Source organism: Tyto alba, unplaced genomic scaffold, assembly GCF_018691265.1.
Source record: "Tyto alba isolate M040663 unplaced genomic scaffold, T.alba_DEE_v4.0 Super-Scaffold_19, whole genome shotgun sequence".
Classification (NCBI taxonomy): Eukaryota; Metazoa; Chordata; class Aves; order Strigiformes; family Tytonidae; genus Tyto; species Tyto alba.
Window position 1 is genome coordinate 10714280 of NW_024881281.1, and position 23348 is coordinate 10737627.

The 23348-nt window shown below is 53.0% G+C and overlaps 1 protein-coding gene across 10 annotated transcripts in view; it reads left to right on the forward strand.

The window, feature by feature from the left end:
* The first annotated feature begins 6479 nt into the window (after window positions 1–6479).
* Window positions 6480–23348, forward strand: part of ATP2A3 (ATPase sarcoplasmic/endoplasmic reticulum Ca2+ transporting 3) — a 53259-nt gene continuing 36390 nt past the window's right edge. For 6 of the 10 annotated variants that reach the window (XM_042791479.1, XM_032993707.2, XM_032993711.2 and 3 more), the window contains exon 1: window positions 10046–10307. In XM_042791479.1, coding sequence (XP_042647413.1) covers window positions 10067–10307 — 241 coding nt within the window. In that variant the 5' untranslated portion in view covers window positions 10046–10066. Of the gene's footprint in view, window positions 6721–10044; window positions 10308–23348 lie in introns of those variants that run through there. The other 4 variants (XM_042791478.1, XM_042791480.1, XM_032993710.2 and 1 more) reach the window with 2 other exon arrangements.

The window sequence follows — 23348 nt, forward strand, 5'->3', positions numbered from 1 at the left end:
TGCAGCTCAGCTGCTGAGATCAAGTCAGTCCCCTGGGCTCAGCAGCATGGCTTGGGTGGCTTGCAGGGGGATGCCAGGAGGCAGGGGGAGATGGTGTAGGGCAGGAGCCAGCTCCAGACCTGCCTTCAGCATCACTCAGCGCAGGCAGCCGATCTCCAATCTCCAAAGAAACTGCGGGAAGGACTCGGTGCACTCACAAAACCCCTGTTCCCCCCCCCCCCTATTTCCCACCCTCCAGACTGGGGAATCGGCCTTAAAAAGAAATTGCACAGGAAAAAAATCTAGTTGCAGCCCACCATCCCACATAGCACGCCGGGTGCCGATGTCCCCTTCGCTTCTGAGAAGGCTGCTTGGTGCTGGGGTGGGCACCCTCCTCCCCGGACCCACGGCACCCATCCCTCCGGGGGGCCGGGGTGCAGAGGGCCGGGGACACCCCTTCGGGCAGCGCCGCGGCCGCGTCGCGCCCCGGGTCGCACCCCTCCGGCTGGAGGGGCCACCTCCTGCCAGCAGTTTTGGCTTCAAAGCCACCGTGATGTGTTTGTCTGCTATCGAGGGAGATCTGCGGTGGGAGGGGGGCCGGTTCCTGGCGCTGTGATATTGTGTGATTCCTGCTAATTAGGAGAGAGAAAAAGCACGTAGATGGGAAAGAAAGACAAGCAAAACCCCACTGATGCTGGTTCAGCGCCGAGCATGCCGGCCAGACCTTACCCTCCCCTTGGTGAACGTTGCATCTCCATGGAGAGCCGGAATTGTTCGTTCTGCCTAGTTAAAACCAGACGTTTTTCTGTTTTTGGCTTGTGCTTTTGCTGGAGGGAAATGTGGAGTGAAATTTTGCCTGTAGCGAAAAGGCTGAATTAACCACCTCAAACATCAGCCCAGCCCCAGGTACGTGCAGGGCTCTCGGCTTGCTCAGCGCTGCCTTGGAGCCTTCTGTTGTGTTATTTGCTTTCGCTATTTCCTAAACTCCAGCAAAACCCCTGGGAATGACACACCACAAAGGCAGGTTTTTTTCCAGGCGGTATTCTGCATCAGGGAAAAACCCATCTGAGCGTCAGAGCGAGTGTCACGGTGTTCCCCCTTCAATGGATATTAATGTAATTTCCTACCTTTGAAAGGGATTGGAATACAGGTTTTTTGTTTTTTTGGTTTTTTTTTTTTTTTAATATGAATTACTCAATACAGGTCTGGATTCATAAACAGAGGCTCCTAAGTGTGCTGCTGCTGACTGCGGGGAAAATATCAGGGTGTTTGGAAACACCGCGGGATTCTTGTTCAAATCCAGCTGGCAGAGCTTGGGCAATCGCTCCAGAAATGCCCCAGTTGGGGCATTGCACTTAGAAAAGCCCCATTTCCAGCTTAATTACGGATGGAGCCATGAAAGGAAAGGCAACCTCAGTGCAGATGCTTTACAGCTGCCAATCTAAATATTGTCTGACACTGGGAATCCTATTCCTCATAGCCATTTCCAGTGGGAGCAAAGTGGGAAAATAGGGAGACTGTCCTGTGCATCCGTCGCCTTCCAACAGAAAAGCCTTGTCTGTACGAACCGTTCCTCCTCGTTTTCCCTAGATGTAACCTCCTGCCTGCCTCGAAACCCCGTGCTGGCCGGGTGCTTCCAGGATCTCCATCCCGCTGCATCCATGGCCCCGGGGGGGCTCCGCAGAGCCGGGCCCGCTGCAGCCCCGTGCTGCAGATCCGCATCATCCCCAGCATCCCGGCGGGATGCACGGCAGGGCTGGCGCTTCCCTGCTGCCTTCAGCCGCTCTGCTGCTGCTCCAAGAGGCCAAATCCTGATGGTAAACACACTCCTACAGCACCTTAAATGTGCACAGGGCAGTGAAGGACGCACAGCCCAGGGTACATATTTCCAGCAAGGGTGGAAATACCGGAGCTCCAGCGCTGAGCATCGTGGTGGTGAGGATTGATGGTTCAGTGCCCTTTGGATCCAGCCCTCGGGGAGCAGGATTGGCCCTCAGCTGCTGGGAGTCCTGGTTGGGGGATTAAAAATAAGCCCCTAAATCTGGCTCTGAAAGGTCAGCTGGCATGTAACATTTAGAAGAGTCTCAAAGTGTTATTTCAAGGAGTATTTTTTTTTTTTTTTTTTCTTCATAGGAAAAGCAAATATCTAAGCTGCCGTGGAAGTAAAGCCACTCCTGACTATCCCCCTGTGGATGGGGATTTGCTGCACCTGAACTGGGGGGATGTGGTGGGAGAAAGCCTGGAAGCGGGATGGCAAACGACAGTGGCATTGTCACTTTTAATTAATTAATGCCACTTTGTGTGACGGCCCCAGAGCCCGGGAAGGGTGAAGGAGCAGCACAGAGGCAGGGTACATAACCCCTGGTTGCTTTTTGAAGGTGAAGAGCTGTTGACAGAAGGGATTCACACCTCCTTGTCTGGCATTAGCCTCTCTGTTTGGGGTGGTTAACCCTGAATTTGCTCTGTTTAGGTTCACAGCTCCTCTCCTGGTGGGTGGGTGGCGCACACAGGAGTGTGCAGCTGCAGGTGTGTGCAGGGGGGGTAAATGAGATTCCCAAAATGGTGTTAAATGCACACGCCAAGGACTGGCACCTGCATCTATCACCCACTCGTAATTCCCTTCTGAATTAAGATGAACTTGACCTGAGCAAGGAGTGCAGATGGGGACCCTAAACCACGTTGCTAGGAAGGTGAAATACGGTCAGCTGAAAGCCCTGTACGTTTTCTCCCACCCTTCAAGCCATAATTGGCACTAATGATCCTTAAATCCGTGCTCAGCCTGCGCTGGGGCTCGGTTAGCGTGCGTTACCAGCCCTGTTTCACATGCTGGAGCCGGAGCCTGGAGCTGGTTACCAGCACACAGGCGGCTCTCTCAGCCTTTCCAGCAAACATAATTTTTTCCCCATCTCTGAGGAACAAAGTGGAGACAAAAGATTAATCTTCCATGGATTGTAAAATCCTTGGGGCGAGGAGCGTGGCGTCGGTTCAGCGTCGCTGGCAGCCTTTCTGCTGGCTCCGACGGGCTCTGGAGTGGCTCTGGCTCTCCCCCTCCCCTCGCCCCCAACCCAGGAGCACAGCAGTGCAAATCCACAGCTTTCGGGAGAATTAGTCCCAATTTCCTATTGCAAAAACAAGATCAAAATCAAAACTGGCTGTAGATTTCTATGCCTCGTACAGTGCTCAGTCAGCACTGGCTGAGTCCTGCTCACCCTCCTGCACTGCAGCTGCTGCTAAAAAACCCCCTCAGAAGCTCGGGAGGTGTTAAACCCACTTCTTTCTTCTTTTTATGACCCTCTTAAGCTTGTCTACCTCCAAAAATTATTACCGTGGGGGAAGCCAAGATAAATAAGGAGGTTTGTCTTTCGTTTCAGGGCTGACGTGCTGCAGAAGGGAATCTCCCAAGCCGGGGGGGCTGCCAGGGCTGGAGCTCCACTTCCCCCAGCCCAGCTCGCTGCAGTGGCCACGGGCTCTTTGCTCACAATAGTGACAGTGTTATTACTACAGACCCTTTTCCCTCACCGGTGATTGTTGGACTGACTAATTTATGGCTCCAAGCCGCTACTCATTTTCATGGATTGCTTAATTGTAGGTGGGGTCAAAGGTGCTGCTAGGGCTGTCAGATGTTGCCTTTGCAACTGTTCTCAATGGCTCCCAGCTTTGTCAAACTTTAACTTTTGGAGCAGGGGCATGGTCTTCCCACTCTCTTCCAACACAAGGGCTGGCATCATCTGATGAAACTGGGAGAAGCAGGAACAACAGGAGTGGGTCTTCATGCGGTGCGGAGCAGAGCTGCGGGGTGAGGACAGGAGGTGGTGTGTCCCCGGGGGAGGTCGAGCTGAGGGCTTGGAAGAGACATCACTGGGGGTTACGGACTAAAATGCTGAAACGCTGGAAGGGTGCTAGTGGAAAACGCTGTAGGGGCCTGCCCGTGCCTTGCCCAGTGGCAGGGGCTCACGGCTGGGGTGGGTCACTGCTGGGGAGCCACTGCTGGGCTGGAGGGAACTGTGGTCTGAACTGCTGCTGTACCAGAACGTGATAAAAGGGTCAGGGGATGCTGGGGAAAGGAATGAGGCTCTCCTGGTTGTACATACACGGTCCCACAGCTTGACCTCAGTGTGTCTCGTCTCTCTTCTTCACCTGCGCAATGAGCATAAAATCAGACCCTCACCTTCTCGGGTGCAGGTGAAGGCAGTTTGTGGTGTAGGGCCTTGCCTAAATCACACCCAGGAGGACTTGAAGGACTCTCTTTCCACAAACCTTGCTCTAGGAGCCGGGCATTTGCCCTGGAGCAGGGTACGGAGGATGGGGCAGCTGCCTGCAAGCGGGCTGGGTGATGCAGGTCTCTGATCCAACCCCCAGCAAAAGCAGCTGCTTTGAGGGCAGTTCATGAGTTTTGAGGATCCTCTGTTGCCTTAAGTCCTCTGTGCACCTTGTCAAGAGCATGTCTTATTTTAATAATATCAGATTCTGTTAACTATCCCCAGGCACCTGGTGAAACCGCTCAGCCCTGTGAGCCGGAGAGCCCCCGGGGCAGTCCCTGGCCAAGCACAGCACTGTTGCCCAGGGGGCTCAGCAGCAGAAACACCGCTTTTCCCCCCAAAATGGTCACGAGAAGCAGATGAATACAACGACAGAGCTGAAGGCGAGGCCAGACCGCAGGGCTGGGAGCTGTGCTTCCTGCGGCGCTGCGCGGGGGGGCCCGCCGGGCTGCAGCTCGGCGAGAGCACCCCTCTGCCTCCCACGCCGTCGGCTGCGGTGAACTGAAAAAAAAAAAGAGAGTTTAACAAGCTAAAAAAAAAAAAAAATGAACCTACAATTTCCTTCAGTACCTCTGCTCCAGTGGGTGCTGCAAAACATTTTCTATAAATGAGTCTACATAGAAATAAATAAGCTAGAGCTCCTCCCCGAGATGGCTGCTGCCGCTTCCTCGCGCTCGCCGCTGTCTCTGGGCTCTGCTTTGGGTACGTTTCTGCAGAAGTTGGGTTCATCACCCCCCAGCTGTCTGGCCTCTCCACCCTCAGCTGGAGAGCGATGCGGGTCGCCATCAGCCGCTCGCTTCTCCCAGCAGCAGGTGCAGTGGGAAAACTGGAAGTACCTGAAAAGTCAGAAGTTGGTGTTCACCTGGGGACAGTCACTGGGAGCAGGTTTTAGCCGGGTCACAGGAAAACTGCTCGAGTGAAGAGTCTGGTTGGGTGCACTGAGTGGAAAAGTCCTGCAGAGAAGGGGATGGTCATTACCCCTTAGCTGGGTTGCACCCATGGGTTTTGGTGCAACCTTCCTTTACCAGATTGGGGTAACTCCTCACGTTACCGCTGCTGGTCTCTGCTGTGTGAGGGATCTGCTACAAACAGTCATTTTATTGCTAGAAACAGTCATTTAAGTAGTTGTGAGCAAGTGTTGCAGAAGAGTGATGTAAAGCACTTGTGTAATCGGGACGCTGGCCCTCCCCGATCCGAGCAGGAGGGGATGGGGGGGCCTGGATAAAAAGGGCAGCGAGAGGGGTCGAGGCCAGCCCTGCAGTGCTGAACCGTTGCAAAACCCACGGGTGCCTCCAGAATGAGCCCATTCACTCCAGCACAGGTGCTGTGCCTTCCGCCGCCGGGCAGCGAGAAGGGTGATGGCCCGGGACGCGCACCGTGAGACCGATGCCCAGGTCCGTGCGAGGTGCCCAGGTTCCTCCCCGCATCTCCCTGCGGTGACGTTTCACATTTCACATTTCACAGGACGAAGGCGGCGCGGCACAGCTGCCTCTCTCCAGACCCGCTGCCTCCACGGGGACAGTGTCAGCGGTGGTTTTAACAAGTGTCAGGCAGCAAATTCCTGCTGCCAGGAATTGCTTCAGACACTGCCTCTGGTCCCGCAGAGGTACATGGACATGGACACGGACCCGGTCTGCTTCCAGCAAGGCTGGGGGAGCATTCCCACCTTGCTGCTGGCAGAGGGGTGATGGAGGGGATGGGGGGGACCCTCTCTCCCCGCACAGCCGGGCAGGGGCTGCACGACCCCTTCCCATATCCCCCAGCACCTGAACGAGCAACCAGCAACCTGGGGACGTTTCCCCTTCGGCGGGAGGGCTGCCAGCATCACTTCGGACAAGTTTGGAAATAATTTACAAGAATTGGAAATAATAAGGGAAAGAAAAAAAAAAAAAAGTGAGGGGGGAAAGAGTCAGGTTTGCAACCTGGGTTGCAAAGGGAGGGTGGGGGGTGGGGCCCGGGGGCACCCCGCTCCCACACGTACCGGGGTGTCCCGGGAGGGGGGTGGAGCGGGCAGGGCAGACCCCGGGGGAGGTGGGGGGGGGGATGGAGCGGGCAGGGCGACCCCCAGGGGGGAGGGGGGGGGGATGGAGCGGGCAGGGCGACCCCCGGGGGGGGGGGATGGAGCGGGCAGGGTGGCCCCCGGGGGGATTGGGGGGGGTGATGGAGCGGGCAGGGCGGCCCCGGGGGGGCGGGGGAAGCGGCGGGCAGGGCGGTGCCGGCGGGAGGAGGCGGGCCCGGCGGCGGGCGGAGAGGTGCCGAGGCAGCGGCGTGCGAGCGGGCACCCCGTGTGCCCTCCGTGAGCCCCCCCTTTCCCTCCCCCCCCTTTCCCCTTCCCCTTCCCCGAGCATCCCCCCGGGCCGGGGCATGGAGGCGGCGCACAGCCTCCCGGTGCTCGACGTCCTCCGCCGCTTCGGTGTCAGCGAGAGCTGCGGGCTCAGCCCGGAGCAGGTCCGCCGCAACCGGGAGAAGTACGGCCCCAATGGTGAGTGGGACGGGACGGGACGGGACGGGACGGGACCGGCCCGCGGGGGGAGCCGGGGGGGAGCCGGGATGGGGCTGCCCGAACGGGTCACCGGCATCCCGCCGGGGACCGGGAAGGGCATCCCCCCCCCCCCCGCCCCGCCCCGGGGCTTTGCTGCGGGGCACCTGTTGATTAGGGGAATGTTTGCCGGCTTTCATTAAGGGCTAATTACTGGGCGTACGGGCAATTAGCGGGGTATTAATTCCTCCGGCGGGGCAGGGACACGGATACGTCGCCAGGAAAGAGAGAGGGAAGTTCTCCCATTGCCTCTGGGTGAAAGAGGGAAGCCTCAAAACGAAGGTGGGGGGGACACCCCTCTCCCGGCTCGCCACAGCCCTGGCTGGGCCGTGGGTGCTGCCGCGGAAAAAGAGGGGGTGGCGGGGGGAGATGGGGTGGCGGGGGGAGATGGGGTGGTGGGGGGAGATGGGGTGACGGGACGTGCGCCGGCCTCGCTGCACCGCGGGGCCCTCGCTGAGCAGCTGGGCATCTTCTTGGGTTGGATAAGGGGAATTTTAAAACTTTTGTTTTGTAAGTGTTCAGTGTGCGTGGGAAGGAGTTGCTGGGGTGTCCGACCCTACCAGGGTAAATAGTGATTTGGATTGTTCAGGCTGTGATGGAAGGCAGGTCACCAACTCTGCATACGGAAACAGGAGGGTTTGGGGGTGAGTTTGCTGCAGGGCTTTGGAGTAGCAAGTCCTTTCTTGAAGTTGTGCAAGGAGATAAGAGTGTAAACTCATCCAGGCTTGGAGCTTGTTGCATCTGCTTTTCACTTGCTCCTCATGGATGAGGCTGAGGAAAGACTGAGTAGATGCTGGCAGGGCTGCTCTCGGCATCTTTATTCATTGAGAGGGCTGTGGGAGGTGGGATGCGAGGGCTGTGCCTCCTCCAGACCAGCCCTGGAGCTGCAGTCCTGCGTGCTGGGCTGTGCTTGGGGTGCTCGGGGACCCCCATCCCGCCAGTGCTCCCCGCACCCGGCAGCTTCTGCTCTGTTCCCTGAGCCAGGGCGGTTGGGGCTGGACGTGGGAGCTCTTACCCCGGCGCGCTCCGCACAGGGTGCGAGCAGCGGAGCGTCGCGCCTGTCCTCGTGCCACCTGGTTTTGGGGGAGGACAACTGGGGACCCATCCGCTTAGCAGGGAGGGGAGGGATCCCTCTGCTTTGGGGGCTGAATGCAAAACACCCCCTTAGCAAACAGGCTGATGTCAAGGTGTAATTGCTCCCAACATTTTGGCACCGTCCCTCAGGCCCCGGGGCTGGTCTGAGCGGTGCAGCAGCGTGTCACCTGCAGCCATCCCTGCCGTGGGGCTCGCCGTGGGGCTCGCCGTGGGGCTCGCCGTGGGGCTCGCCGTGGCTTCATCCTCCTGTTTGCCCGAGTGACTCATCGGCGCTGAGTCAGGCTCGCCGGCCGCTCTGCCTTGACAAAGGTAGCCTGAACATCTGACATAGGTGCAAAGCAAAGGGTTAGCGGCGGCAGTTAGTTTGTCTTTCTATTTTTTTTTCTTCTTCCTTCCTCCTCTCTCAAGCAATGGCTCTGCGCTCGCCTCTCTGTGCAGTTTTGCTTCCCATCCAGCCCAGCGTTGGCTTTCTTGCTGGCTGTTGCTTCGCAAGAGCTGCTGACTTTGGGATGTCCCGTGGCTTTCGCCTTCAGAGCAGAGCCCTGCATCTCCTCTGCAACACGACTCACAGTGATGTGCACGGATGTTGAGAGCAGTAACGTGGGCAGTGCAACCAGCAGTGCAACTGTCCTTGAAGACTTTTAAGAATTCTGAATTTTTGCGATTTTTTTTTTTTTTTTTTTTTTTTTTTGTACAGTATTTATATTGTGGCGTGAATGAGATGGGGACAGGTTAGCACAGCTTCAAATCATGCGGAATGGGAGCCTGTGCGGTTTGTTTGGTTTAAAAGCTCGATGTTAAGCAAATAACCTTTTTTCCAGCATGGCGAGAACTTGCAGGTTATGTCACGGCAGCGGGAGCCGATGTCCCCGGGGTGCCCTTGGGTGCTCCTTTCAGGAGAGCTGCTGCGGGGAGCAGCGTGGGACGGCGACCCGGGCTCGCACCCGGATGGCTTGTACTGAACCGCGTTTTAATTTAGGATTATTAATTAAGCTCTGGCAGCGGAAGTGCAGGGCAGTTCAGTGACTTGCTTGAGCTCGTGCAGAAGGGGGAAGAAGATTCAAATCTTGCATGGCTTGAAGCGCAGAGCAGACCTCCAGCTCCAGATAGTTTCATTTTTGCACCCTCTTGTCTCACATTCATTCATTTCCTTCTAAACCTGAAATCAAACTGCCAGTACGGTCATGAATCACAATCTAAAATACATCATCTTTCTTAAAAACTGCCTCCTGACACACTTTGGAGAGTGGCTGTCTGCTTTTTTTATTGTGTTGATGCATTTCAAAAATACGAGCTGCAATGTTAAGTGAGAAACAGTGCCCATTGGTGTGTTTAATATTAAAAAAAAAAAAAAAATTTTTTTTGAAGGGAGCATTCTTTTGAAGCCTAAAATTGCTTTTTCAGTTCCCATGCTCACATTTACATTTGCAGGAGGAAACAGAGAGCAATACTGATTATTTAATATCTCCAGTTAGTGGCTTGGCAGCCAAGCAGTGAGATATAGATTACTGGACTGGAAGAAGATATTTCTCTGTTAGGAAGAGCTCTTGTTCCAGTTTCAGATCTGTCATCAGTGCTGTCAGCATGGCCATTTCATTTGCCAGGGAAACTGGAGAAGCTGCAGAACGTTTGGGTCTCACCATGGCGATTCACAAAAGGCTCCTGAATCTTCCAAGTCAATTTTAAACTAATAAATGCTTTGGATGCTCCACGTGTGCTGGGCAGGAGCCTCCCCTATGCCCCCTCCCCTCCACCAGCACCAAGCTCCACAGGTTGTTTTTACACCACAACAGTTTGGTTGGGGTTTGTTTTTTTTGGTTTTTTTTTTTTTTTGGTTTTTTTTTTTGTTTTGTTTTGTTTTTGTTGTTGTTGTTGTTTGTTTGGTTGTTTTTTTTTATACAAAAGCAAAAATGTGTATCTCTTAGAATAGGCTGAAACAAGGGTGCAAGCACTTTCATTTCTAAATGTAAAACCAAGGGCACAGTATACCCTGAAATGATTTCAGTTTTGCCAAGGAATGACAGATGTAAACGGGAGTTGCCCCGTGGACAGTCAAGTGATTTTCTGTTTTAAATATAGCTGTGATTTCTCTCTTCTAAATGGATTTCCATGTGTAAATGAGCATACATTTCAGGCAGGATATTGCTAGCGTTAAAGCATATGCATAATTTTATTTGCTTCACTGGTAACCTAAATGGCCTGTGAATGTCAGTGGAGTCAAGCGCGCGGCTGTTTGCAGCATAGGGGCGTTTATCTCGTCTTGAATTTCATCTCTCTGGGCTGGGAAGCAGGAGCCCTGCTGCCGTCTGCGGTGGCAACGCCGCCGGGCAGGATCGGGCCCTGCCCCTCAGCCCTCCTCGGGGTCTCACCCATCCCCTCCTTGACCCCCACCGTGGTACCTGATGCTCTTCAAAACCTCCCGCGCCTCACACAAGGTGCGGTAATAACCGTGTTTACGTGATGGCTGCTTTAAGTGTTATTCAAGCCAGCTTCAGCGCTGGGTGAACTCAAAGCCCGTGAGTAAATTGACTTTTCTTTGATAACGCACATCTTTACATCTCTGTAACCTTTATTTTAGGTTCTCTGAGTCCTTGTGTGTGCCTGAGCCTACCTGGGTGGGAAGGGGAGACATTCCCGAGCCCGAATCCAGCCTGTGCAATGTTACCGCTCCCCCGAAGCCCACGGAGGCTTATTCACGAGGAACTTTCTGCTCTTCGGTGGGAGCACACATCCGAGCCCCTGCTTTGCTAGAGGCAGCAGCGAAACCCACTGATATATTCTTTCTTTCCAGCCTGTGCCCCGGGCTGTGGGTGCGTGTGTACGTGCCTCCCTCGGCACACGCGTGTGCGTGCACGCGCCCCGTGCGTACTCGGGTGGCGGTGTGTTACTTCACGTCGGGTTAGCTGCCGGCGGTTGCTAACCAGCCAAGGTTACACTCCAACTCTCTCCTGACAATAATAAAAAAGAAAAAAATTTCTATTTCATGCTGAAATATTTGAGAAGCCGGTAAGGAGAGGAAAAGCAGCATTTTCTGACTCATCTAACTCTGCTCTCTGTTCCTCTGCGCATCGCCCACCTTTTCCACCCCCGAAACACACGCTTAGCAGTCTGATTCATAAACATGCTACAGGGTTTTTTTTTTCCTCCTCCTCCAAATCCATTCCCTTAGGAGAAATGCTGAGGCATTAAAACCTTGCGAGCGCCTTCAAATTTAGGGAGAGACTACACAAAATTTTCCTGATCTGACAAGAGGAAACTTGGGATTTTCATCCCTGTGCTGTCCTCTGAGGTTACCTGCTTTCATACCTACCTTTAAAAAGACCCCTGTGAATAAAGAACAATGTGCAGAAAAACTTATGTCTGCTCTTAAAATGCTGTGGGAATTGGGGAGGGAAAATTTGCAGGGCGAGGAGAGGCAGGGGCTGTGCTGGCAGGGAAGGGGTTATGTGTGCAGGTCTTGTGTGTGCCCTTGGGGTTGGCCTCCCCTATGGCACAAATGTTATTTCATTCATATTTTTATTTAATTTGCTGGTTTTAAAGCTGGGGGTGGTGGAACCTACGCTACAAAACACTGATTTAGGAGTCGATGCATTCGGGATGCTTGGATGCTGGCTTGGGGTGCCCTGTTTCTAGAAAGGGGCTGGAGTGGGTTCTCCAAAACCCCCGTTAGCAGCAAACTGCCTCCCTTGCCCCAGGCTAATCCCCTTCCCCAGTATTTCGGGTGCCTATCTTGACCTCCCTCCTGGCACTGAGTGTTTTTGGCCCGCCTGGTGCAGTCCTCACCATCCCTGTGCAGCCGCATGGCTGCTCACTCTTGGCCTTTTTAGCAACTTTGGTATTTCTGTGTATTTTAAGCCTTCTCCAATCGCCAGATCCAATTTTAAGCTACTGAGTTGCATTTCTATGGTCATATTGCTCCATGGTAAATCTCTGAGAGATACTATTGATATTTACATTGCAAGTAAATTTTTTTCCTTTTTAAAGCTTTCCCTCCAAACCATTTTTCTTGAGTAAAAAGCATCACACCAACGCCTGGTGTTGCTTTTGCTTTCTTCCTACCAAGGAGAATTTTAATTTTTGAGAAGCATCCAAGTCGCTGCCTTTTCGCTCTGCATTTGATCTCCTCCTGCAGAAAGGATGGTGTGAAAGCAGGAGGCTCCTTGGCTGCTGCTAAATCACCTCGTCCTGCGGGTCGGGTCTGTCCTGGCACAGCCGCAGCCCAGGCAATGCTTCTTGCATGGGCCCCGCAGGACATCCCCGTTGGTGCCCAAAATTGCAGATGCTGACCCGAGGTAGGGCTGAGCACGGCCAACTTCAGGCAACTTAAAGCAGATGGTTGTTCTTTTCTGGGGGTGATAGCTGCCGTGTGGAGCATTGGAGAGCTGGGCTGAGCACGGCTGACCTGCGCCCTCCCTGATGCACAAAACCTGCCCCGAGAGCAGCGTTCCCTCTGCCCTCCTGTGATTTGCCGTGGGATCTGAACCGGTTATCAAAAGGCGTCAGAAACCTCTCGGGGCTGCACACAACCCTGAGGTGCTTTCATTTTCAGAGTCCTGAAAAATGAGGTGGTTTGACGCTTTTTCATATGATCAAACCTCTGGAGGAGCCAGCTTTGATTTTTCTCCTACGCACAGCATTTGCAGAGTCAGTTGGGATGCTGATGCCCCTCCAAAATGTTGGGGTTTGGGGGGATTATTCTTTGTAAGCCATGAGCCAGGTGTTGAGTGTTTGCACCCTGTGTCTCCCACCCAGCCCTGCTCCTGGGGAAGGGGCTGCTCCCTGCCAGGCATTGCTGTGTCCGGAGCAGCCACAAAATCCTTCCCTTGGTCCATCCATCTCACCTGGTGGGTCGGTGGGTGCCCCGTTCCCATGAATGTTCTCAGGGCTGTTAAAAGGAGTATTAAGAGCAGCAACACCTAAACTGCACTCCACGGGGAACTGGGGCAGTAAAAGCAGAATGACAAACCTCTTTCGGCAGGTGAGGCCAGGCGTCTGCATGCTGACGTTGCACAAGGATGCTCTAAAACTCCCATTTAATTTTTTTTCCCCTGGGAAAGGGCCATTCGGGCGCTTGAGCAGTGCTCCCCGCCTGGCCCCTTGGCTGGCTCTGCTCATCCCGGGCCCGGTTTGCTGTGGGTTGGTTCGGCGAGCGGCTGGCAGAGCAGCCGGGAGCCGAGCCGCTGGGCTGACGATTTCCAGGAGCCTTGCTGGTGCTCCCGGTCTCAGTTACAGGCTGGAAATATTAAGGCAGGTTGTGATTATCAGGAGAGGGATGGGTTTTTCTGCTTGCTTTTTGAATCTGTTTTCCTTTTTTCCCTCCCCTTCTTTTTCCCTCCCCTTCCCCTGGTTCTCACTCGGCACTCGTGGATGACCACCCGTTGCATCTCAGATGGGGTGAAGGCAGTGAAGGCAGCCCCTCCTGGTCAGTTGGTACTCCTCAGGCAGGAGAAACGGCTGATGCTGGGGAAACTGGGAGGACTGGGAAAGGTGGGAGGGATGGAGGAGAGGGGCCCACGGCCACTGTGGGTGGGCTGGGTGGGCAGGACAGAGCTGGCTGGTGCTCAGTCCAACCCGCTGCAATATTAATACCCAACAAAACCCAGAAAGCACCAACTCCCCCATCCCACCTCCATTTATTGTTGTGCATCTGATTTATTTTTTTTGCCAGTATTGTGACTCATAATCTTTTTTTATATCGCAGTGTTGGTAGTACTGGAGGTAGAAAGTATAACAGTAACCTATATTAAAAAAAAATTACCGACTGCTTGGTCGAGCTGCTGTCTGTACCAATTACCTCGCTGGAAAGCAGGTAGCAGAGATCTGGGCTAGAAGTTCAGAAATGTTGAAGAACCGGAGCCAAAAAGCAATAGAGAAAATTGTGGTTACTTGAGTATTTCCATGACGTGAGCGTGTGCCAGAGGCTCCTCCGTGGGTGGTTAACCCTTCACGGGCAGGGCTGCAGGCAGCTGCCTGCTCCGCCAGCATCCGAGCAGTGGCCGTGCGGGTGGTGATGAGCAGTGCCGGGACAGGAGACTCATTATTCCTGCTAGGATTAACACAATTAATGCTAATGGGTCTTTTCCAAGGTGGGTGACTTGCTGGAGTTGAGCTATTCTCCTTGCAAAAGAAGGGTTGGATTAGGGTCCAAAGTGTTGCTCTTTTGCAGAGAAGTTGAATTAATCCTTGCTAGCAATTAACCTCGTGTCGATAACTTGTATTTGCTATTTTTTTTGTGGGAACCTCCCAGTTTTTGTGGTTTGGCTGCTCGTTATCAGTCTATAAAAGCCTTTTTCTCTTTCTCACCTGCAGAGGTGGTATGTCCAAGGTCAGGCTGTGGTTCGGCCGCAGTCCCGTTTACCTCCAGGGACGGGGTCCGTGCCCGTGCACCGCCCGTCCACCACGTCCTCAGGCAGCAGGCTTCTTCAGGCCATGTGCTGGGATGGTCTCATTGTGACCCGCGGCGGCTGAAAGCTGAAATTTTGTACCTCTCTGAAGCCTAGACCTGTAGTGCCCTTAAATGTAGGTGTCTCTGCTCTGATCATGAAAATCCTCCTAAAATATAGATGTTCAGCAACCTGCTGCGTGTACTGACGCAGGTCCTGGCTTTGTCACCTGTGTTCCCACATGAACCCATTTGTGATTATATATAGGTATGCGTATGTGTTCCATTTGAGATTATATATACCTCTCTCTCATTTGAGATTATATTTTTATATATACGTATCTCATTTGAGATTTTTTTTTTTTTTTTTTTTCCCCACACTAACATTTGCAAGTCACCATGGGACACCTTTGAATAAAAGACCCCTTTATGGAGGGGAAACAAACCACAGTCAATAAAAAGCTGTTTTTTTTCCCCATCGGGAGCGGACAGATCCATGCTGAAGGGTGAAGGCACTCGAGGACAAGTGACACCGTGCTGGTGGCCCGGCCCAGCCGCGCGGCAGGGTCACCGTCCACATCGGAGGTGCAATGTTTTGGGGAGGAAATCCGCTCCTTGCTCTTGCGTGTCCCCTGTGCCCCTGGGTTCCTGTCCACGGTATTTTTGCTTTGGGTGTTTCCTGCTATTTAGCCACTATGTGTATTTTAAACCAGCGTGCGGGGGGAGGTGGGGAAGGGATGTGAGTTAATTGGAACCGAAGGGCAGGGTTGTGTTGGGTGTCCTTGTGCGGGCGGCCGCGGGAGCGGTGGGGGACACGGTGCCGGGGCAGCTCCGGCACTGACGGGTTTTGCTCCATCCCAGAGAAAGAACCTCCAGCTCACCCGTGATCCCCAAAGCCACCGGCTGTGGCCATGCTGTTCCCAGGAGCTGGGTGGGAAAGCTGTCCCTTGTGCTGAGACTAGTGCCCATGGCTGGTCCATGTCCTCCTGGGGAGATGAATGGGCAAAATGCCTCTTTGTTTCTTTTTTTTTTTCCTTTTTTTTTTTTTTTTTTTCCTCATCTTATTGGAGAAAATCCCTGAAGCCCTTATAGAGCCACCCTCTGAGCAAATGTGTTGTGTATTTTACATATTTGCTTTAATGGAGGGGTGGGGATTTTTATTTTGTTTTTTCTCCTTCTCATTTGAAAACAGTTTTTCTTGCATTTGTTGCTAATAAAAATCAGTTGGTTTTTGTGAAGGGTGTGTGGGTGGGGGAGATTCTCTCTTCTGCTTCCCTCGCCACAGGGAGTGAAAGCAGAGAGATCCTTGAGGAGGAGCTCGATGAGCTGAGCAGGGACTCCAGCCCCGCCGGTGATGGCTGGGTCCCCAGAGATTTAGGATTTGCCCTGTAGAACGTCGACTCAGCCGAGCCAGCAGCGCCCGTCCCTGGGAGATGGGCAGCTGGGATTGGGATAACCCTCCCTTTACCTGCCTGTTTGCACTTTTCTTTTTCCATTTTGCAACCTCCAAGTCAACAGAAGGTTGAAAGGAAAATGTGGGGAGTGAGGATAAAAATAAAAATAAAAAAGGCTTGCTCAGCAGTGCGGGATGGGAGAGAGCAAGCGATGGAGCTGTGTCCCTGGCCCTCCTGCTCCGGCCACCGCAGAGGATTGCCCTAGGGGGACCACATCCTTTGGATTTTGCAGGTTTTCTGGGCTTTTGCACGCTTTGGAGGTCAGGGACCTTCTGTTGCCTGCAGGTAAATGGCAATCCCATCAGAGGAGCAATAGTGTTTTGATCTGCTCCTCTCTGGGGGGAAGTCCTGCAGTGACCTGGGGGGAGATGGGGTTGCTCTGCAGTGCTGGCTCACACCTGTGCTGGGGCTCTTATCTATAAAAGCCTAATTCAAATTATTCTTCCCCTTTTCACCCCTTTTTGACATAAATATGTATAGGTATCTATGTGTATATATATATATAAACAAATGTTATCCTTATACACAAATGTATATTGGTAATGTGTATGTATAGATATTAAAAAAAATAGTTCATCTTTATAGACACGCATACAGATATTGTACATATTTGGAAGGAGATTATGGAAAAACCCTAGATGGGATTCATATTTCCAGCGATCTCTGAGTATCATGCTCCGGGAAGGGTACTCATTCAACTACACAGAGATCTGTGATCCCCAGAGAGTTCATTCATGAAAAGTATTAATTGTCCAACTTGACCCTTTTTCCCATCCAGAAGAACAGATCTTTTCTATCCTACAGAAATTTTTTTCTTCTGATATAATCTAAACTAAGGGCAGTGTAGACTTCATTTTCCATGAAAACCCATCCAAGAGGACTGCTGAAAATAGACCATGGTCTGAGAACAGATACCAGAAAAAGCAAGTGTGTGTGGTGGGGGAGGGAGACAGGTCAGCCAGGGCAAGAAGTTTTGCAAAAAAAATTAATAATAAAAATCTCAGTTTGAGTTGAGTTGAAAAGCAGCTCATGTGGGTCGGGGTCGAAGGATGCACCGCCCTGGGGATACACTGTCTGCGTTTTATCAGCCCAATTTTATTTACCAGTGGATAGGAGATGTGTTGAGATGTTGTATTCAAACCTCCAAATTTCACAAAGTTTTGCAGTGGCAGAGGCATTTCCTCCAGAAAACAAACAATGGAAAAAAAAAAAACCAAAAAAAAAACCACAACAAAAAAAAACCCAAACCCACCCTCCAGACCTCTGTGCTTTTAGGTTGGAGTTGGCTCCCTTTGGCCCCACGCTTGGGGCAGGGTCTCCTTCCAACCCAACATGCAAAGTTTGGGATTTCCTGATCCATAAATACACAGCCCGGATCGTATGCTGTGGTTTGGCTACACGTGGCAGCAGGATCTATTAAAACGTGTATATTAAAGCGTATCTATTAAAACATCAGCTTTTGGAGGGGTGAGGGTGAGCGGGTTCCTCATCTCTTCAGGGAAGGGGAGAAAATCCTGTCAGGATTTAAAAGTGGTATCGTGTAGTTTTGTTTGTTTGTTTGTTTTTTTTTCCTTTTTTAATTGATGTTCCTGGTTTACTTTGCTTTTGAGGGGTTTCACCTTGCAAACCCTCATCGGTCAGCTCTTACAGCTGTCTCAGGAGCTGGGTCCACACCAGTTGCAATTCAACCCAAAACCTACCACCACGTACATGATGTCAAGCAAGAAAAAAAAAAAAAAAAAAAAAAAAGTGGCATATTGTTTGCTGTGCCCAAATGTCAAAGTGCTTTCCTTCCCGCCAAGGGCAGGTTTGGGGTGTGAGGTTTTGGCGTCGTATGCTGAGATGGGCACTGGACAGCGGGGAGAACGCTGGGGTTACAGGGCAGGGGGGTAGGTAACCCCCCCCCCCCTGCCTGCCTTCCCCTGGAACGGGGGGTACCGGGGGGTTTAACACTGAGAGCCCCTGGGCTGGCTGGTCCCGGCCCCGGGGCGGTGGGAGAAATGGCCTCTGAGCAGGGATGCTGCCAAAGGGATGTGCCTGAGCTGCCCGGCGACCAGGAGTCACCCACAGCCCTTGGCTGGTGGAATACTTCAGTTACATTTATTATTATAATTATCTATTTCTATTACTTATTTGTTATTTTATTGCCTTATTTGGCATGCCATACAGGTGTGATATCCTCAGTGGTTACTTACAGCCTCATCAGAGATGCTTAGCTCTGTGTAAACACACACTAGATCCTCGAGGAGGTGGTTTTAAGGGATGCTAGTCCCCACACTGAGCCGCAGGAGCCCTTTGCTGCATGCTGAGCAGCATCTCTCCTCCAGGAGCAAATGCATCCTACTTTGAAAACGCATCCTAGTCTTGTTTTCTTACCTGCCTTTTCAGCCCAAATATTCATTTTTTCCTATTTTTTAAGTGAAAAACCCCAAACACAGTTCTGCCTTGCTCTTCCCCAAGTCTCTCAGAATTCAATGCTGGAAGGTGCAACCCAATTTTTGGTGCTGAAATTCCCCCCCTGGGGCGTTTGGAGCCCCCTGGGGCTGGGCAAGGGCGGGCGGCTGAGCTGCCCCGGCAGCGTGGGGCATCGCCCGGGCTCCCGGCACCGCCGCCTCCACAGCTCCCTCTGTTTGGTTTCCTAAACAATTCCCCGGTGCTGCCAGGAAAATGTTATTAAATTTTCTGTCACTGGGTGTTGGACTCGCCGTGAGTGGCCTATTTGTGGTGGTGTGTGGCAGCCCGTCGTGCCTGGAGGGGTTACAAATTCGTGGTAGAGATTTTCCCTGGCCTGGTTGGTGCTTTTCTGCCACCGTGCAGGGTCGGAAGGGTTTTGGCTCAGGTTGGCATCTGGGCATCTCACTTGTGATGTGGGGAGCAGCCAAGTGCTGAGCACCCAAGGGCAGGAGGCCAGAAGGGTGAAAAAACATTACTGGGCAAAAGTCTCCGATTTACTTAACACTTACCACTGAGGTATCAGTGGGAAATTAGCTGAAAAAATAGTTTTAGGGCAGTAAAGGAGGAAATAAAATGGTAACTGTAGGATGTAAGAAGAGGATATACTGAAATTGCAGCATGTCTCTTGTTGGGATTGTGGCAATTCTGGCAGAAGGTTCCCAAATGTGACAGAGTCACTCCTTTGCCTTTCCCTGAGCCTTCGGAAAGGGTCTGCTCAAAGCAGAGATAAGGAGAAGCTAAAAAAAACCCTATCATAACCCCAAAACTAAAAAAAAAAAACACCCCAGCTTAAGCTTTATTTTATTTAAGCTCCTGTAGTGGGGGTTTTGTGTGTGTGTATGGTTTTTTTTTTTTTTTTTTTTCTTTTTCCAAAACCTGTTACTATTTAAACGCAGATTTTTAGCTTTTCCACCCAGGAGCTGGAGCTGGAAATTCTTTCCACTGCGTTGGTGCAGGAGGGAACAAACCACTGCTTTTAGTTTGCTCAAATAATCCATCCCAGGCTGGAGCCACAGGTTTCCTCCACCCTGCTGCCTCCCACTCCCAAAATGATCCTGGGGATCCGCTGCGGGTGCCAACGGAGACAGGGGTGGGGGTGACGAGGCCACCACTTGCAGCCCCATTTCCCCAGGGTTTTTCCCCTAACTTTCCCCAAGACTTTATTCTTGCAAATACCACGTAGGCACTGGAGCTGCAAGCGTGAGTGGTGGCTTCATTTTGGGGGGCAAAACAAGCAAAATCTTCTCCCCTTGTTTTTATAGCATTAAGAAAAAGAGGTGGGTTAGCAGGGAAGGAATTTGCTTTTCACCGCGGCATGGGAGGCGGACGCTTGGGGCCAGCCAGGCTCCGTGGCCCCATGCCGGGACCCCCTGCACCATGGGGGAGGGAAGCTCCTGCTGCCCAACATTTTGGGGATGAGCCATTTCCAAGAATAAAGGAAGTTTGGGGTAGGATGGGCGAGGCTTTCCTCATTTATTTCACTGAGCTTCTTGGACCGTTGGTCTGATGCCGCGCTCCCACCTCCATCCCCATTTCCCTCTACCCGCACAGCGGGCCATGCTGTTGGTGGCTTATGCTTCAACACGGGGACGTGCTGATTTTTTGGGGAAAACGAGATACTGCGGGGCCAGATTTGCATGGTGCTTTGGTGCTGTTGAGGCGCACATCCGAGATAAAGGCGTTTCCTATTCCCTGACCTGCCGAGATAAGCTTAGCTGGCCAGAAAAGGAACAAATGAGCCTTTCAGCTTCTCCCCTCCAGCCGCAGCAGCGGGGCTGTGGGTGCCCGAATGCACCTATTCTCCCCTGGCACCCTGTCACCGTCCTGGAGGGACTGATGGTGTTGGGCTGGGTTCTAAATCGGTGGGTTTGGAAGAGCAGCGTGGGGGTAGGACGAGCAGTCAGTCCAGGGCCCTGTCTGCCGTGGGAAGCCTTGTGACCCAAACCCAGAATTTTTTGGGGCTGATTTTATTGCCAGCCACTTATCACGTCCGAGTGCCATCCAGAAAACCAGTTGGATCATTTCACCCTAAAGCATTGCCTGGAAAACAGCAAGGGCATTTCTGGCCCTTAAACCTCTGCTGACCATCCTCACGCGCCGCCCAGCCAGCCCTCGCCCGCCCTGGGCTGTCACCATCCCCAGCGCTTCCTCTGGCCCCAAATTTGCTTATTTTGGGGGCTGTGGATCCCCCAGCCAGGAGGGGCACTGGGCTTTTGCAAAGCATGGGCCAGGGCTCGAGCAGGGGTGAGCACGGGGAGTTACAGGAACGGCAAACCGCCGGTGTTTGCCATGGGAGGGGGGGGGTTGCATCTTCTACCTTTTATCTTCCTGCCGCCCTCTGAAGCAGCCCCGAGCGAGCGGCTGTTGCAGGCAGCCAGCATAACCAAAACTCGCCCGGCGCGCAGGAAAAAGCAGCTGCGAGGCGATAAGCAAATAAGGTGCTGGGGGCCGGAGGTGCTTCCCCCACCACGGCACACCCAGGGCCACCACTGCCTTTGCTCAGAAGGGAGGGAAATAGGAGGAAAAGCACCTGTGGATTTGGGACTGGCTCCGTGGCGGTGATGGAGGGCACGGGGAAGAGCCAGATCCTCCGGCAGCAGGTTGTGGTGCAAAGCGGAGCTCGGCCGGGAAGAGGATGAGACCTTGGCTGAAGCCTGGCTCGTTCTGCAGGAGCAGAAACAACCTCAGAAAGTCCCTTTGGCTGCACCTGGAGGCCCCGCTCTTCCCGAGCGGAGCCGCATCCTGCCCCGAGGTGAGGTGCAGGACAGCCTCCAGGGATGCAGCGGCGTTCAGGAAGCTCAGATGTGAAGCCGTACATAAAAGCAAAGCCACGTGGGTTAGTTTAATTAATACACAGCTGAGGCACTTTGATAACTATGTTTTGTCCTCTGTGAACATCGGGTAGCATTAGCACCAGTAGGCTTTGAGTGTCTGTCATCCCACATAACGCTAAAACGCCTGGGATTAGTTTGCAAACGCTGGTTTTTTAACAGTTTTGTAGCTCAGGTGTGACTGTGCAAAGGTGATGAGGAGCTTCACACCTCCATCCCCAGGTGGGATTTACACCAAGCAGGTGATGGGCTGAACTGGCTTTCAAACAACCCGGCACAGCCTCTCTGGGTTGTGCAACCCAGCGGCTCTGTGGAGCCCGGGTGCTGTGCGGCGGTGCCGGCTGTCACCGGGGATGAGGGAGAGCAGACGTCCCCCCGGGACGGGATCCTGCCAGCGCAGCCGGCCCTGGGAAAGGCAGCCAGTTAAAATAACAATTTATTCTGCCTGATGCTTGTGGGATGGTGGAAGGATCCCAGAGCAGCTCTGCCTGGGTTCCTGCTTTATGTCACAGGATGGGACTGCTCTCCCAGCTGCAGATATTTTAGGGTTTTTCTTACTCTTTTCACTACTTTCCTGGGGCCTTTTTCTTTGCCTGTTGTCAAAGTCCAGGAATCAGATGAATCCCTTGTTTTGCCTGTCCATTTCCTCTTCTCTACATACGGAAAAAGAAATTAAAGGCAGGAAGGAAAAAAAAAAAAAAAGCGTTTACAACATAGAAATATAGCTTGAAGAAAGTTATTTGGAGCAGAAAGCTGGGCCCAGGCATGATGCTCATCATTATCCCCCACGGTAGGCACCGTGCCGCTACCCTTCCCACATCACTTGGTGTCAGAAGTGTTTCCCATAAGGGAAATCTGATTTTATCCTAGCGAAGCTCCTGAAATAGTGAGGAAAATGGTATTTCAGTGTTCACCCTGCAAGGTGTTTGCTGTTGCGGGTCACATGCCAGGTCTGAGCATGCACCAGGGTTTGCTTTACCGTGCACTGGCCTGAGAGTGTCGTCTCGTGCCTCGGTTTCCCCAAAAGCAGACTGGGATGTGATACCTCAAATACAGGAGGCAGAAACACTGCCTGCTGTAGGGCTGTGCCGCTCTGGGGAGTTTTGATCCTATTACAGCAGGAGAAACTCAAACATTTCCCTGAAGCGACCCCACTGCCACCCTGTCGTGTTTTATTTGTTTGCTTTGGCCTGGAAAGTGGGGCAGGGTCTCCCCGGGGACACGGAGGCTGTCACAGAGCCCCCGGGCAGCAGCCCGCACCCGCGCCGCCTCGCTCGTGGGTGGCACCCGTGTTTATTTACCTTTTCATCACCTGATTACCGTGCCCTGCCATGTTGCAGGCGCCAGCCCGTGGGCTGCCAGCCCTGTTTGAGTTGGCAGGAGCTGGAGATTAACCTCTGGCTAAAATAGCCCGACGCCAGCTCCGTGTCTGCCCGGGGTGGCCAGGCTCGTTGCATGCCCTTAGACCATCTCGTACCGGTATTTTGCAGCCCAGCTTGGGCCGCGGTCACCGTGTGACATGATGGCACAGTGAGGAAAGAAATCGTGAAAGAAGTCAGAGCAAGTTGCAAATCCTCAGCGGTCCCAGGAGCTGGCTGTGTTTTGTGTCCCTGCAAGGCAAAGCCAGTGGAGCCGGGGCTGCCTGCACCTCTCCGCTCAATAACCCAGAGGAGAGCACGCTCTTCTGCTGGTGGGAATGGTCCTGTGGCATCCAGGCACCCATTGCCCCGTTGTAATATCTCTACTTTCTTGGCTCTGCTCTCCAAAGCCACGAAGCAGAAGAGCAGGAGCAGAGAAACTGCAGATACGCATCTGTAAGGTGCAGGTCCTGCAGCGGGACTGCTCGGCTTGGGAAGGTGAAAATTTGTGGTGTGAGTGGGTGGCCCCCGTTTTGGGATACTCTGACCAACCGTTATCACTTTCTACCCTTGGTGGTGTTAATTGCATTTGTCTTTGGGCCGTATCGGGGAGCTTGGGCACCGAGCAGGATCTCCGCGCTGAGTTCTGAGCCACCGACCGAAGAAAGGGGCTGTTCAAGTGCCAGTTTCCATTTCAAGCCTGTCTGAGCTCATCGTGTCATCCCAAGGGAACTGCAGATTTGGGATTTGGCTGGTTCCCTGCCTGCGGTGGGTTTCGTGGCTGGGTGGGCCGTGGCAGCCCCGCAGCTCAGCACCAGCACTGCTGCCCTGCCTGGTGCCACGGGGCTGACTCACATAAAATTCATTTTTCGGTGAGTAGCAAGCCCTCCTATTTCTAGTGAGACTTTGGAAGTGAGAAGGAGAGGCTTCAACCCCTAACATCCCTGTTTTCTGGTAGGTTTTGGTTGGTTCAGACCCAAAACTGTGAGTTTATTGT